This window comes from Hippocampus comes, unplaced genomic scaffold (assembly GCF_001891065.2).
Source record: "Hippocampus comes isolate QL1 unplaced genomic scaffold, H_comes_QL1_v1.1 scaffold9, whole genome shotgun sequence".
NCBI lineage: Eukaryota > Metazoa > Chordata > Actinopteri > Syngnathiformes > Syngnathidae > Hippocampus > Hippocampus comes.
The window spans coordinates 3,975,483-3,991,943 of NW_017805275.1; the positions used below are offsets into that span (position 1 = coordinate 3,975,483).

The following is a 16,461-nucleotide window of genomic DNA, read 5'->3' on the forward strand; positions in this document are numbered from 1 at the left end:
ATCCAACACATAACTGCAGGGTGTAAGATGCTGGCAGGGAAAGCCTTCATGGAACGCCATAACCAGGTGGCTGGGATAGTCTACCGAGACATCTGTGCAGAGTATTGACTGGAAACCCCAAGGTCAAAATCGGAAACACCTCCGAAGGTGGTGGTGGGATCCAGACTGACAAGATGGTAAAGGCAAACCAACCGGATATCGTGATCATAGATAAAGGGCAGAGGAAAGCCGTTGTAGTGGATGTAGCGGTCCCAAGTGACGGAAACATCAGAAAGAAGGAACACGAGAAACTCGAGAAATACCAAGGGCTCAGAGAGGAGCTGGAGAGAGCCTGGAAGGTAAAGGCGACAGTCGTGCCTGTGGTGGTCGGAGCACTCGGGGCAGTGACCCCCAAACTAGATGAGTGGTTGCAACAGATCCCGGGAACAACATCGGACATCTCAGTCCAGAAATGTGCAGTGCTGGGAACAGCAAGGATACTGCGCAGAACCCTCAAGCTTCCTGGCCTCTGGTAGAGGACCCGAGCTGAATGAGGGATGGACACCACCCGAGGGGTGAGACGAGAATTATTATTATTATTTTTTTTTATTATCATCTGCCAGCAACAGCTATTTGTTGTTGTTGCTGTTGTTTTACAACATATAGCACTTGACGACATACTTGATGAGGCGGGTGCAGTGTTGAAACCGGATGCAAGATTTAAATTCACCTCACTTCACGAATCTCGCCCCTCTCGAGGTCTCTGCCCAAAGTGTGATTCTAAAACTTCATAATGGCATATGTGGTTATGAAATTGCTTTGTCACGATAAACAGTCACAGAGAACACGTATCCGGCGTCAACAAAATGGCAGCGCTAGCAATACTAAGCCAGCATTAGCACTGTAAACAAGCCGACATTAGCCACAGCTGCTACGTTAGTAACGTGAGTCATTTTGTAATGGAGTGTTAGTATAAAATGAAATTTAATGGGTCTCATGTTTTATTTTTCAGAATGTACAATCAGTTAAAACTAAGAAAGAGGTCATAAAGTTGCCCTCCCATGTTGAAATGTTTCAGATTCCAAGTCGACTCTGGATCTTCATCCCTTAGCTCTGCTTCTGCTTGCTGGTCTTTTCCTCAGTTGCTGGAAAACAGAACATGGCCGTTTTTTTTTTTTTTGTTTTTTTTTTTTTTTTAATGTTAATTTCCTGAGGAGGATATTTCGTTATAGATTTAGTAAATCTACTGTAGCCCAAGATCAACCAGGTCAGCATGAGGCTGCGGATGTGCTGGTGATTGGTTAGGAGTGTGCTCACGAGTGCAAAGCAAATGTCAAACCTCATAAGTCACACCTTCTGTCGGGTCGCTATTCCTCGAGGGTTCTCGTTTCTTAAAAATCTAATTAAAGGTACAAGCTTTGATCTGAAAGGGCTGATTTTTTTTTCACAGATCATTTGACAAGGTGTAATGACAATTGCAACAAATATAGGCTGTCAAAAATTGCCAACTTCCCTTTAAGGTACCTAATAATTTTGTGCTTTATGAACGAGGAGATGGCCTTTAAGTTCCAATATTTTCATGGGGCCAGTGCAGTAACACTACACTCTGAAAATGGTTTGTTTCAAAGTTACCCAATTTGGGTGAAATAGCTATCCCACCTCTGGGTGCAAAAGGGCCTGAGCCAATGCTGGGTTATTTGTACCTACTACAGTGTGTTGAGATTTGTTCCAGCAAGATTTTGATCTAAGAAGGTAAAAACTTCTCATGCTCTCAAATTCTGTCATGTAAAACCAGTGGAGGAGAAATGTCTTCTTCAAATTCTTGTCAGCTCTTGTGCAACAACATTTTGGACCACCTTGGGAGTCTGTACATGGTCCCTGTAAGAGGCACCACAATCCAGCTCAAAGGTTATTAAAGTCATACATGTGTTTTTCAATCCATCCACCTGATATATTGTGGCAAAAACAAATCATGCCATCCTTTCCGCCAGCAAAAAGGTTTACAACTCTACTGCTTGATCTTCTGTGTACTCTGTGAAAGGTCTTGTGATCTTTGCTTTTCATCGTGGCGTGTTGTGTTTTGGCAGTGGGACATCGAAAGTCACCAAAACACATTCGGACAGCTACAAGAAAATGTAAGCTCACTAATCGCTTGTATTGACTGTGAAGAAATGCGAATATGTTCTCATGAGGTGTGTGTGTGGGTGTGTGTGTGTGTGTGTGTGTGTGTGTGTGTGTGTGTGTGTGGTCCTTAGCGCTCCCCACACGGTGAAGTCCTCTACTGAGGAGCTGGACAGCAAGATTAGCAGTGAGGAGCAGTTGAAACGGTAGGACACGTATGCACGCTCCCAGTCCAATTTAAACCTTACCTTACCTGCTGAGAGATTGCATTAACGCCACACTGGCTCCTTTTTTTTCAGCACGGCAGCAGCCAGCAAAGTCCTGGACAAATCTGCACCCAGACAACGGTCTTATGTGCTCTCTGCCGCAAAGAAATTTGAGTACGTTTTGACTTTCTGCTGCCTTGGGAAAAGAAGATCTTGCGTGTCCTGCTCCTAAAAGTCTCAATGTCCCCCCTCCCCACCCCCCAATATACAGGGCTCAAGCAGCTGAAAATTCAGAGACCAAAGAATCACGCTCATTTGTGGCAAAAAGGTAAATTGCACTTCTAAAACGGCATTCTTTGCGGATGAAGATTGCACTGCATGATGCATCACAGCATAGCACAGCTGTCCTCGGACATCTTGCAAATATGGCCCCTGTATTGTATTGCTCATCAGTACATTCTTATGAGATGACCAGAATGTGCGACCGTGTGCGGTGATTTTACAGCCATGCCATGACACCATTCAGTGTTATGTCCTTTTTATAGTGCAATCACACTGAGGGAAAGATATAGTATTTCAGCACCCCAATGTTTGGATGAAGAAAACTATGTCAAACATCTCAAAAGTTGTTAAGTACGATAAAATCATCACTTTTTATTATGATTAATGCTTTAATTTCTCAGTATTTGTATCATACAAATCCATTTAATTTCTTTTTCAGATGATTTGTCCAGATATATTTCATAACACAAATTTAACTTTGTTTAAAAAAAAAAAAAGAAATAAAGCAAACATACAGTAAAGCTTCCTCAGGAACAGGAAGTTGTTTTTGGCGTGATATGATCATCAAGTGGCTTTTTTATGGAAGCTGCATACGTGATGTCACACTCGATAACGATTTGAGGACAAGTCTAGTTTAACGTTTGACAAGCAGTGCTCAGCCGCCAGGTTTAAAATTGTCTCGGTGCCACAGCACCACTTTTGCTGAAATGAAGATCCTCAACTCACTTTAACACATTCACAAATTGCCGAATTCCCCAATGCTAAGCTGCTAATATTCATACAGCTTCAATGCATATTTTTCCTGTTCCACTTTGGAGGTTCTTCTGTATTTAAAAAAGTAATAGCACAATAACATAAGGGTGAATGTTTAAGTACAGACACTCAACGACTGCCTCAAACACATCAATGTGTATACGTTAGTATGTGTTGTTTTGTGCTCCAAATGTGCAGGGTGGAGATTGAAGATGATGCCTCCGTGAGCCCTGTTCTCCCCTCCCCAGTCATCCCCATCACATCTGTCGCATTTGTGCCAGAACCAGCCAAGACAGAAACCATGTAAATCCTTGGCCAAGTGTCTCTTGGAACTGCATTAGGCGTCATCACTTCCTCTCACCGACCGTCTCATTGACAGAGTCAGCTCGAGCGTCAAGACAACCGTCGTCACTGTTAATGAGCCTCCAAAAGCGGAGGTGGCCCCCCCTGAACCTGTGAAAGAAGACCCCCCTCGAATGTCTGCTGTGAACAAGGACCCGTTGGAGGACATGAAACCGGACTGCACCAAGGTGGCCGCTCCCCTCCCCGAACTCATCACCGATTATCTTCACGTTGTTTCCACCCATTCAGAACACAATGATTCAGAAGCTCCCGACACTCATCTCGTCACAATCAATGAAGAACCAGAGCTTTTGGAAAACTCAAGGTCAGAAATCTGTCGTGCTAACCTGAAAGTTACTTTTGTGTGACCCTCACATTCAAAAAATGTTTCCCTTTGAATGAATCAGCATAGTTACACATTTGTATTTGTGCACTAGCAGAGAGATATTTATTTGGCCATTTTTATTCTTGTTGTTGTCAAACTGCTTTGGAAGCTGTTTCTACTATAGAATTATTGTTGCATTGTATTTTAGAATACCTCGCTACCTGTCATGATCTTCAACACCCTCATTTTGAAAAAAAGTGTTCACTATTATTGAAATAATTAGCGCGCCGATCATTTTTGAAACGAAAGGAAAATTAAAGTGCTGCTCATCAGAATTGCAACTCACTGTTCAAGTGTCAGGTTTCACAGTTGGAAGCGGCACAAATGTAATGGAAAAAAAGTATATTGATGTGTCATGACTATACAGTATATTTTCCGTATTGCACTGCAATTGTTTTCTTTGGTGAAAATTTAGAATTTCAGTGGGTAACTGTGCTATGTGAGTCTTTCAATGGTATTTCAGTGGCATGCTTGCATTCCATCTCGACAAACGTTGCAAGGAGACTTTGACCTGGAATTTCATGCATATAATTTATCTTTACAGCTCGAGAGTTGAAACGCTTACCGCCATGTATGAAAACCTCATTCCTAATGACTCAAACTCCACCAGGTATTGGCGTCAACACATCCTTCAATACATGATATGTCCAAGTATTTTTACGGCCTTCGTTTCGGCTCTTTGTGCCTCCAGAGAAAAAGATGTAGCGTTGCTTTTTCACAACTTTAATTTGTCACCTGTTTGTAGATGGAAGCAAGCAAAAAAAGAAAAAAAAACTTTCCTTTGGCAATAACATGTCTAAGCTTAGCATGCCATCTGATAAGATTTTTTTTTTTCTTCTTCATTTCCACTTCAGCTTGAGGGATGATGAGCCAGGGCTGGCAAAGGAAGAGGAAGGCTCTGCGGACGCTTGCTCAGAGGAAGGGTACACAACCAAAACTACTTTCCCATTCATTTCACAGCAGTGTTGGCAAGAAGACACAGAATGGCATTTGGCCACTGTGTTCACTTCAAAGGAGTCACATCTCATTTACTGCTAGCTAAAAATACCTGTCAAGAGTTACTTCCAAATTAGAAATGACTAAAGAGATGTGCGTGTGCGTACGTGTGCGCGTGTGTGTGTGTGTGTGTGTGTGTGTGTGTGTGTGTGTGTGTGTGTGTGTGTGTGTTTGTGCGCAGGCCAAAATAGTTTCAGTGATCTGTTTCCTTTATGTCATTAGAAAGGAGCAGTATCCAGATCCAGTTCTCAGCAACCATGAAGCAAGAACAGAGGATCTCTTGAATCTCACTTCTGGGTTTGTTAAATTCACACAGTCAAATGAAAGACATCAACAATGAGAACACCAGTCACAAGGTGGCACTGTTGAGCTTCACATGCTGTTGTATTCCGTCCCTCTGCTCTGAAGTCAATGACCTGTTTACCGCTCAACAACACATCGTGTAACATATCAAGAACATACATGCATAACTTAACACACCATTTATCCTCCACCTGATGGTATATACGGGAACCTTTCTTAGTCAGTCTGACTTCCTCAGTCAATCCCCCCCCCCCCGTATATTTATTTTTTTATTCATCCTGTTATTTTTTCTGTTATCTTTCCCCATCTGCAGTCAAGAAGAACCTGAAGAGCCTGCTCCCCCCAGCCCCGTCCGTTGGAGTGAGGATCTGCACACTGAATTTGAAAGGTACAAGAAAAGCCCCCCCACCCCTCCAAAAAAAAGAAAATGAATTTTTCGAATGTTCCAAATCAATGCTTTTGTTGACAGTGGCAATGTATTTACATATTGTGCATGTTGGATGCAATGCTTTACACTACTCTTTATTTCATCTCCAGGAAAGACCAGTAGTTCCGCAAATGAATGCAATTAAGAAAAAAAAACAGCATGTAGTGAGGAAAATTATCCCCCCTTTCCCCTTGCGATTTGTATTTATTTTTTTTCTTATCTTTCCCCCTCTACAGTCAAGAAGAACCTGAAGAGCCCGCTCCCCGCAGCTCTGTCCGTTGGAGTGAGGATTTGCACACTGAAATTGCACGGTACAAGAAAAGCCGCCCCCATTTTTAGAATGTTGCAAATCGATGCTTTTGATGACAGTGGCAATGCATTCACATATTGTACATGTTGGATGCAAAGCTTTACACTTCTCTTTAGTTCATCTCCGGGAAAGACCAGTAGTTTCGCAAATTAATGCAATTAAGAAAAAAAACAGCATGTTGAAAAAAGAAAAAAAGCAGCACCTTGCAATATGTATTTATTGTTACTCTTATCTTTCCGCTTCTGCAGTCCAGAAGAACCTGAGGCGCCCGATCCCCCCAGCCCCGTCCATATGAGTGAGGATCCGCACACTGACTTTGAAAGGTAAAAGAACACCCCATCTCAAAAAAAAAACCAAAAAAATCAACTTTATAATGCTCCAAATCAGGGGCGTCAAACTCATTTTTGTCAGGGGCCACATTGTCGTTACGGTTTCCCCTTGGAGGGTCGGTATGACTGAATTTTGTATAACCACTTATGTATTTTCCGCACTATAAGGCGCACGAAAAGTCATCAATTTTCTTAAAGGCTCCCAGCACGCCTTAAAATCCGGTGCGCCTTGTGTATGGTCATTATGGTAATATGACAACCCCAAAATGGCTCCTTGCTGGATACATGCTTACAATGTTATAACTTGCTGTTGGTTCAGTGAACTGTGTCGCTGCTTTATTAAATAACTTTTTGTTGTAGCTCCGAAAAAAGGAGAGCTGTGGTGTTGTTTTTTTTAAAACGCACACTTTATTAATGGTTTTCACAGGCTCAACAAATGCAGGTACGTCTTTGTCCGACTCCGTGCTTTCTCTTCTTTCGTTCGACTCGAAAGGCGTTCATGACCGCCTCCAAAAAACGTAAATTAACAATTCCTTCAATGAAACTACGAAAATTGAAAACAATGCATCAGAACAGAAAATCAAATGAAGAAATCACAAAATAAATTCTATAGCCCCCCTACAGAATTTATTTTGTGATTTCCTCGTTTGTGAATACAGTACACAACAAAGGAATAAATAACAAACACTTCTGAGACAGTCCAGTCCCCTACATTTCTCTGACATCTCAAGTCAAGTCAAGTACAACTTTATTGTCAAATGTGCTGCATGTGCAACATACAGCACAGATGAAATTTCCTCCCTCTTAAACAGACAACAAGACAACATCTGATCGTTCTGTTGGAGCTACGCTCAAGGAAATGCCAAAATAAATTCTGTAGGGGGGCTATAGAATTTATTTTGTGATTTCTTCATTTGATTTTCTGTTCTGATGCATTGTTTTCAATTTTCGTAGTTTCATTGAAGGAATTGTTAATTTACGTTTTTTGGAGGCGGTCATGAACGCCTCTCGAGTCGAACAGAAGGAGCGTAGCTCCATCAGTGGATGCATTGTAGATTGTGCCTTATAATCCAGTGCGAAAAATACAAAAATACGGTAAATGTTTAACCACCTCCACATATTACAGACACAACGAACAACAAATTGATGGATATCTTATTTTGAAATCAGAAGACAAGAATAATGGCTTGTTCAAATATTGTTATGAATTAGATATGACAATTTGAAATTTTGATTCAGACTTTAGCAACTCTCATGGGAGTTGACATGCTTGATTTGTCTTTACGGGCCACATAAAATGATGTGGCGGGCCAGATGTGGCCCCTTGGCCTTGACTTTGACATCTGTGTTCCAAATCAATGCTTTGTTGACAGTTAAATGTATTTACATGTTGTGCAACCTTTACACTGCTCTTTATTTAATCTCCGGGAAAGACCAGTAGTTCCGTAAACTCATACAATTAAAACACACACACACACACACACACACACACACACACACACACACACACAAAATCATGTAGTGAGAGAAATGATTGCCCCCTTTGCCCTTGCGATTTGTATTGATTCTTCCTATTATCTTTCCGTCTCTGCAGTCTAGAAGTCGAAGAACCCGATCCCCCCAGCCCTGTCCGTTGGAGTGAGGATCTGCACACTGAATTTAAAAGGTACAAGAAAATCCGCCCCCCCCCAAAAAAATAATTTAATATTCCAAATTAATGCTTTCTTTGTCATCTGCATTGTATTTACATATTATGCAAGTTGGATGCAAAGCTTTTCACTGCTCTATATTTCATATCTGGTAAATGCCAGTAGTTCTGCAAATGGATGCAATTAAGAAAAAAAACTGCACGTAGTGAGAGAAATTATCCCCGTTTTCCCCCTGCGATTTGTATTTATTTTTCCTCTTATCTTTCTACCTCTACAGTCAAAAAGAACCCGAAGAGCCCGCTCCCCCCAGCTCTGTCCATTGGAGTGAGGATCTGCACACTGAAATTGAAAGGTACACGAGTTCTAAAAAAAAATAAATAAATAAAATAATGTTCCAAATCAATGCTTTTTTGTCAATGGCAATTTATTGACAGATTCTGCACGTTGGATGCAAAGCTTCACACTGCCCGATACAGTGCTCTTCTACCACGAAATCATGTTTGCAGCAAATTTTATCTCAGATGTAAACACACACACACACACACACACACACACACACACACGCACACACACACACACACACACACACACAAAACATATATGTGTACTCTTTATTTTTATTCCAATACTGTACATAGTGCATAAATATGAGCATACACTTATTTGATATTTTATAACATTAACATACAATCGTTTTATATAAATCACTCCACTTTGTCTGTTGGTTTTAAAAAAAGTCATTTACACTCTTTTGCTTCCCAACACATCTCAATTTCTTGGATAATGTCCTTTATTTTGCTTCGTCCGTCTTTCATTTTGATCACTTTTACCCTCTCTTCCAGCGTCACAGCTCTTGTCTAAGTTGCTTGACATCCATAGGTCCGTTTCGTAGCCATTTTAGCAATGCAACATCCGTGCTGCGTCTGAAACAAACAATAACAAATACTTCCTGGACTACTGCGCATGTGTAAACCAGTGTAGTGGTTGCTGTTGCCGTTTCCAAATGAAGCAGTAAAGGTCGCTGTTGGATTAGACTTTTGTGGAAGGCTTGTTTTCGTTGTAGTGAATCTCGTCGCGATGCAAGAGCAGAGAAAAAGATTTCGTATAACGGAAGGCGGAGCAGAAAAGTGGGAATGGCTTTCATGCGTGAAAATTTTTTCAAAATGGGGGGTATTTTCACCCATGTAGGTTTCGTTGTAGAAGCGTTTCACTGTATTTCATATCTAGTAAATGCCAGTAGTTCCACAAATGAATGCAACTAAAAAAACAGCATGTAGTGAGAGAAGTTGTTCCCCCCCACCCCTCCTGCTTTCCCCTTGCAATTTGTATTTATTTTTTTCTCTTATCTTTCCACCAATACAGTCAAGAAGAACCCGAAGAGCCCGCTCCCCGCAGCTCCGTCCGTTGGAGTGAGGAGCTGCACACGGAATTTAAAAGGTACAAGAAAAGTCACCCCCCCCACCCAAAATAAAAAAAAAAAAAAATATATATATATATCTTCTGCGCAGCCACAGCTCAGATGCATGACTGCTTTGAGGTATGTATATATAGATATAGATATATATATATATAGATATATAGATATATATATAGATATGTATGTATATATAGATACAGATATATATATATAGATATAGATATATTTATATATACTGTATGTATATATATGTATATGTTCCGAATCAATGCTTTCTTTGTCAATAGCAATGTACTGTATTTACATATTGTGCAAGTCTGATGCAAAGCTTTACACTGCTCAAAATTTCATATCCAGTAAATACCAGTAGGAGCGCAAATTTCATACAATTTTTATAAAACGCCTCTCTTATATTTCTGCCTCTCCAGTCAAAAAGAACCTGAAGAGCCCGCTCCTTCCAGCTCCGTCCGTTGGAGTGAGGAACTGCACACTAAATTTGAAAGGTACACGAATTCTGGCCCCCCCCCAAAATAAATTTTAATGTTCCAAATCAGTGCTTTTGTTGTCAATGTATTTACATGATGTGCAAGTTGGATGCATGCAAAGCTTTACACTGCTCAATAGTTCATGTCTGGTAAATACCAGTTGGGCGGCACAGTAGTCGACTGGTGATCGTGTCGACCTCACAGTGCAGAGGTGAAGGGTTCAATTCTGGCTCTGGCCTTTCTCTGTGGAGTTTGCATGGTCTCCCCGTGCCTGTGTGGATTTTCTCCGGGTATTCCAGTTTCCTCCCACATTCCAAAAACACGCATGGCAGATTAATTGATCACACTAAATTGTCATTAAGTGTGATCATGAGCGTGAATGGTAGTTATGGTTATGTGTGCCCTGTAATTGGCTGGCAACCGGTTCTGGGTGTACCCGCCTACTACCCGATGATAGCTGGGATGGGATCCAGCATGCCCACGATCCTTTTGAGGATAAGAGGATTAGAAAATGGATGAATGAATGGATAAATACCAATAGTTCCGCAAATGAATGCAATAAAAAAAAAAAACACCATGAAGGGAGAAAAATTATCTTCCTTTTCCCCTTGCGATATGTATTTATTTTTCCTCTGAATTTTCCGCCTCTGCAGTCAAGAAGAACCTGAAGAGCCGGCTCCTTCCAGCTCCATCCGTTGGAGTGAGGATCTGCACACTGAATTTGAAAGGTACAAGAAAAGTCATCCCCCATACCCCTAAAAAAATATTTTTTTTATAATGTTCCAAATCAATGCTTTCATTGTCAGTGTCATTGTATTTACATGATGTGCAAGTTGGATGCAAAACTTTCCACTGCTCTTTCATTCATCTCCGGGAAAGACCAGTAGTTCCGCAAATGAATACAATTTAAAAAAAAAAAAAAACAGCATGTAGGGAGAGAAATTGTGGCAAAAGCCTTTGCTCTCCATCTATGTCTGCACCAGGGTTATAATAGTTTGGCATTTTTCATTATCCAGTAGTAAGCTTTTATTTTGTTTTGACTTCATTTAAAAAGAAATAACAATACCTCCTACACTACTAATTCTAATCAGCACATACATCTACCGCTCTGTAAACAACTCTATGCAGTGTCTTTTCTGCTGGCTATTTTCGCATCGCTTCTGAGCGCAGAGAGGCGATGTTTACATGATTGTGAAGAGCAGCATGGTAAATCTCTAGAAAGGCATTTGGTACAACCTGTTGAAAATGCATTCTGGCCAATAACCTTTGCTGAAGCCCATTGGTCTTCAATATCCCATGCTGCTCAACGTGAGATATGAATTCAGAAACAAAAGTTTCTTGAAGCCGATACTTGGAAAGAGGAAACAACATGTTGTCTGCACGGCCGAAAATAGAAGAGAATGTTCTGTTCTCATGAAGTATCACTGCTTTGTTTGTCTCCGCCAGGCTCAGATACACCCGGTTACACTGAAAACAAACCAGTTAGATGCAATCACACGACTTCCTGGTCGAAAATAGTTTTTGATCTGACGACTTGTAAAATAATCCGTACTGACTCTGAATGCCATGTCTTCTCTGCCCGTCAGCAACACAGAGACTGTCACTATAACCTCCCAAACTGTCACCATTACTGAGAACAGGTATGGCAAGTGCACCCCTCGCCCCACACACACACACACACACAAAAATCCATTCTGTCCTGGTTTGCAGGCTAGTCAAATAGTTGCATGTCTGTCAGTACTCTCAATGTAAATAGTGCATGAGAAGCACCACAGTAACCTTTGCCTGCCCTCTTTTCTCCGCTCATCACGTCATTCATGCGGTCCCTCGCTCCTTACCTCTCCATCTCGCCACCACCACGCAGGGAGGAGCGTGACCTCTTGAGCTCACGTGTGACCACCACCGTGACTGAGTTGAGGTACGGTAGTTTGACTTGCTTTTTCTGGGCATGTTTGGTTTGATGTGGGGTACATCAAGCTGACGATGAAGGCTAATGCTGATGACTAAGGCTGTGCAATTAATCGAAATTGCGATTTGGGCTTCTCACGATCAGAAAAAGATTAGAATCGAAGAAAACCAATGTGTAGGATGAAGTACTCGTGTTTGTGCAAGTTCCTTTGTTTTATAAGCACCATTTTGCTGTGCTTGTGTTCTTTTGGTGAGCATGTTTTCGGCTGCTTAATGACGTCACAGTGTGACACAGTGTAAATTTGTAATACAAGACATTCTTTGTTTAAGAGACACTGGCAGCTTATTGCTAGCTTTCACTGGAAAACACGAATGACGAGCTAACATTTGATCTGTCAGGAAGGCAAAATTGTGTGTGTGTGTGTGTGCGTGTGTGTGTGCATGTGCGTGTGCATAATGGACTCTATGCACGCATCATTTCCGCTTCTTGGATACGGAGGTGTGCTACCTTCCGGTCGCTAGTCCAATGCATAGCGATTGCATCGAACAATCTGCTGAAATGTGTGGATATTATTATTTTACTTTGTGAACTGTTTTGTTAAGTGCTTTGTTACAGCTGCAGCTGTTGTGAAAGTGCTATATAAATCAGGATGTATTGTATTGTATTGTATCCAAATGTTTCCCAAACTTGACTGAGCCAAGATACATATTTCATGTAGAAAAAAAAAATCTCAGCACACTACTTCAGGCCCTATCCCATTGAGGGTGACTGTTGGCGAAGGTAGAAAAATGCATGTTCATGTCAAAGTTCTTTAGGGTTCGGTCAAGGTCACTAATGTTCACGAAACACTCGCCTAACATTCCCCAAGAGTTTTAGTCATTTTTCTTATGGCAAGGCAAACTGACATTAACGCAACGTTCGCTGCCTTCGAAAACACTGGCCATTGCCCGCCGCTCAGTGGGATAGGAGCTTTGGCAAAACAATGCACAAAAAGTGGATACATGGGTTAATTATGTACTACACCTTCTGTCATCTAGTGGAAGAGTATTTTTATGATCTGCCTGTTGTTAGTGTGGTTGGCATGGATAAATGAACAAAAACGTTTTGTTAAATAGAAAAGAAATAGTTTTTCATCCAAATAACTGACGCTGGTAATTTGCTGCGGCACACACTGTCCTCATGCACCACGCTGCCTCTTAGAGGCCAATGTGTGCATGGCAGGCAGACGTTTTTATCTATTGTTTTTTTTGTTTTTTTGCTGCCATTATTTTATTGTTGTTTTACTTGTTACTGGTTTATGTATTGGTTGTTCTTTAAAGTTATATTTCAATAAATAGAAAGATTTGAAATCAATGAATAATCGTGTCAATTAATCGGGATTTCAACATCAATTGAAATACGATACAATACATCTTTATTCATATGGAGCGCTTTCACAATCATCGTGATTTTGTTTTCCATAATGGCCCAGTGACACCCCCCCACCCCACCCGGCCATCTCTGTTTCTGTTTACAATTCATCCTGCATCTTCCCATTAAGAGTCAATGTGACAACAGACGCGTCGTGCTGACAATTGAGAGTGAAATCAGTGTGAAATTGTCTTTCAGCTCGACTGATCCATTTGATCCGTACCCGATAGGGACCACATCCCGAAACAGGTAATCATATTGGTTTGGGAGCTGTGACAGTGGCGCAGCTCTCGTCATGCATAATGCAGCACAATGTGATTACGAGTCCCTTTTCTCTCCTGCAGCTCCTCTGACCTGCTGCAGCCCCTCTCTGATATTTCCATCAGCAGGTACAGAATGGATCGCCCAAATTCCACCTTCCTCTCTCGGGAGTGCTGTTTGTGCTGCTAATAGGAGGAGACAAACTTGTCGTGATGGCGACTACAACAGTTTCATTGCGTAGTGTATAACTGCTATCGCGCTCCAATGTGTTCCCGTCAGAATTCTTGAAATAATTACAATTAAATGGACTATTTTCAGTGAAACCCCTAAAGTTCAACACAAGGCTTTCAGCAATGCTGGTTTACTAATAATAAATCAATTTGTTTCAGTTTCACATTATTGCGGTCATAAAACCTTTAACTGTGCAAGCAAGGTTTACAACAGTTTTATCACAAATGAAGATGAGTGAAGCCTGATGATAGCTACGTAAATTTATTGCTCATAATTTACAGGGGAAAAAAAACAAAACAAAGAAAATTGTTCACCCCGAGACATATTGTAACATAATAAAATCTTTAAACTGACTATTGGGTTAAACTTTTGAGGTTTCACTGCAAATATTAATTTTGATTTTAAATCGCTAAAAAGATACGTTTTCTGCTCGTGTGCATTAATTTTAGGATTAAATCTCACATATTGTGAGAATTCTGACTTTACTTTGCCAGCATGAAATGTAATCAGTCTTACTTATAGTTTTAATTCAGATGTTATGTTCTTCTTTAGTTCGCCACATACTTTCATGGAGAGGAAAGACCCAGAGATCAGGTCAGTTTTTATATCTACAGCAAGCCAACACCCAGTAAGCTTTTAAACTATGTGGTTTCTTCAAATTAATGCATTACCATACATCTTTATTGATGCAATAACTCCTTACTTTATTAAATGCATATTTCTTTGAACTATCACACATTTTTCAAATGCCGTGACATACATTAGCAAATTAATTTGAAATGATCAATGGCGGGCAGCCCGGTAGTCGAGTGGTTAGCATGTTGACTTCACAGGGCAGAGGGACCGGGTTCAATTTCAGCTCCGGCCTTCCTGTGTGGAGTTTGCATGTTCTCCCCGTGCTTGCGTGGGGTTTTCTCTGGGTCCTTCGGTTTCCTCCCACATTCCAAAAACATGCATGGCAGGCTGATTGAACACTCCAAATTGTCCCTAGGTGTGAGTGTGAGCGCAAATGGTTGTTTGTCTCTGTGTGCCCTGCGATTGGCTGGCAACCGGTTCAGGGTGTCCCCCGCTTACTGCCCGAAGACAGCTAGGCTCGAAGAAGATAGACCCTAGTGAGGATCAAGCGGTTCGGAAAATGAATGAATGATTAATTGGCAAAATAACTTGATAAGGCCATCAGAGTTGATTTGATGTCTTTTGATAGCTAGATGAATTCATTATCATACCAGAACTGGAAGCCAAGTTAACTGGTTAAGGGGATTTTTAGGTGTTGTTCACCTCAATAAGGGCCGGGATATAAAACAAAGATCTCCTCATTATCCATCTGTCCATCCATTTTCTATCGTGGCTCTCTGCACCTGGTGTGCTTTGGGTGAAAGGTGTAGCACACCCTGGACTGGCCTGGCCACCAGCCAATCACATGCCACACGACTAACAGCCACTCACATTGACATTCACAACCATGAGCGACTTTGAGTCCTCAATGGACCTACCATACAAGTTTTTGAATTGTGCACATGCAAGCTCCACACAGGAAGGCCAGAGCCAACCCCGAACCGCAGATCTGTGAGACAGACATTAATCGCTGTCATGTTCCCCACCATATTACATCGTTGCAATATTACATTAGGTAAATGCTAGAGATGTCGACACAGAATAGATACTTCAGCAATACATTTTAAAAAAGCGCACATACAAATTGTCTCAAACTGATATAGAAATATACTTACAAACAAGTGTGTGTGTGTATGTATGTATGTGTGTATATATATATATATATATATAAATATATGTTCATTTTCCCCCTTTTTCTTTGTTAGCTCCAATTTAAATGATACTGTATGATACTGTATTGCTCAATCTCTGACAGTTTTTATTTTAGGTCATCTTTTTTGGAGTGAAACTCTTCATGGGTTTTTACCATCAAAATTAGCAAATACTTAAACTTAGCCATGACATTGACACTAATAGAAAGTGTTGGGGAGGATAATTATGCTGGATCAGTTTGGGGTATACAGGGTACAGGATGGTGTATCGGTTAGAATACAGGAGACAGGTATCTTGAGGTAAGGCTCTTTAATACGTGGTGGAAGGCAGGTTTGGGAGATGGAAGACAGATTGTAGGTGACTCAAGGTGGGTTTGGAAACGGAATATAGAAGGTAATGGTCAGAGGTGGAAGGCAGGCAGGGGCAGAAGGCATATGTAGATTTTAGGAAACTTGATGGTAGAGTTTTTTGGTCATGAGCTCTTCGAACTTTACGAACTTAAAGGCGAACGACCATGTGCGAGGACACCACGAATACTGAACTGCTCATGCGCAGCAAATGCAGCGTCATCAGATGTAGTTTAGCACTCGCACAACAGGAGGCAGCATGGGAACACAGGGAAATTACAACACTTAAAATGCTTCAGCAATTCAATGTCTCTGAGGCTTTAATTCAGAAAGCGAACATCATCAATCGCACAGTAAAAGCGAATGTGCTGGACGCTTTATACAATTTTTGTGTAATTGTACATTTTACAAATTTTATTGCCTGGGTACACAAATGTCACCAATTTGTGGGATGACCTCTACGTATAAAAATGAATGTAGAGAGACTCCTCTGTTTTAGTGCCTATGGTTTAGCTCATGATAAAGTGTGTTTGCATGATTACTTATTGGGCT

General features: G+C 41.1%; 1 protein-coding gene across 29 annotated transcripts in view; it reads left to right on the forward strand.

The window, feature by feature from the left end:
- znf185 (zinc finger protein 185 with LIM domain) overlaps positions 1–16,461 on the forward strand; it is a 33,018-nt gene that overhangs the window by 7,151 nt on the left and 9,406 nt on the right. The window contains exons 7-29 of one of the 29 annotated variants that reach the window (XM_019869965.1): positions 2,067–2,114; positions 2,235–2,306; positions 2,400–2,480; positions 2,578–2,634; positions 3,540–3,644; positions 3,721–4,008; positions 4,613–4,678; positions 4,923–4,991; positions 5,287–5,361; positions 5,681–5,755; positions 6,031–6,105; positions 6,353–6,427; positions 7,170–7,182; positions 8,038–8,099; positions 8,360–8,434; positions 9,445–9,519; positions 9,928–10,002; positions 10,638–10,712; positions 11,571–11,624; positions 11,849–11,902; positions 13,502–13,552; positions 13,648–13,692; positions 14,348–14,389. In XM_019869965.1, the coding sequence (XP_019725524.1) occupies positions 2,067–2,114; positions 2,235–2,306; positions 2,400–2,480; positions 2,578–2,634; positions 3,540–3,644; positions 3,721–4,008; positions 4,613–4,678; positions 4,923–4,991; positions 5,287–5,361; positions 5,681–5,755; positions 6,031–6,105; positions 6,353–6,427; positions 7,170–7,182; positions 8,038–8,099; positions 8,360–8,434; positions 9,445–9,519; positions 9,928–10,002; positions 10,638–10,712; positions 11,571–11,624; positions 11,849–11,902; positions 13,502–13,552; positions 13,648–13,692; positions 14,348–14,389 (1,707 nt within the window). Of the gene's footprint in view, positions 1–2,066; positions 2,115–2,234; positions 2,307–2,399; positions 2,481–2,577; positions 2,635–3,539; positions 3,645–3,720; positions 4,009–4,612; positions 4,679–4,922; positions 4,992–5,286; positions 5,362–5,680; positions 5,756–6,030; positions 6,106–6,352; positions 6,428–7,169; positions 7,183–8,027; positions 8,100–8,359; positions 8,435–9,444; positions 9,520–9,927; positions 10,003–10,637; positions 10,713–11,570; positions 11,625–11,848; positions 11,903–13,501; positions 13,553–13,647; positions 13,693–14,347; positions 14,390–16,461 lie in introns of all 29 variants that reach the window. The other 28 variants (XM_019869967.1, XM_019869970.1, XM_019869973.1 and 25 more) reach the window with 28 other exon arrangements.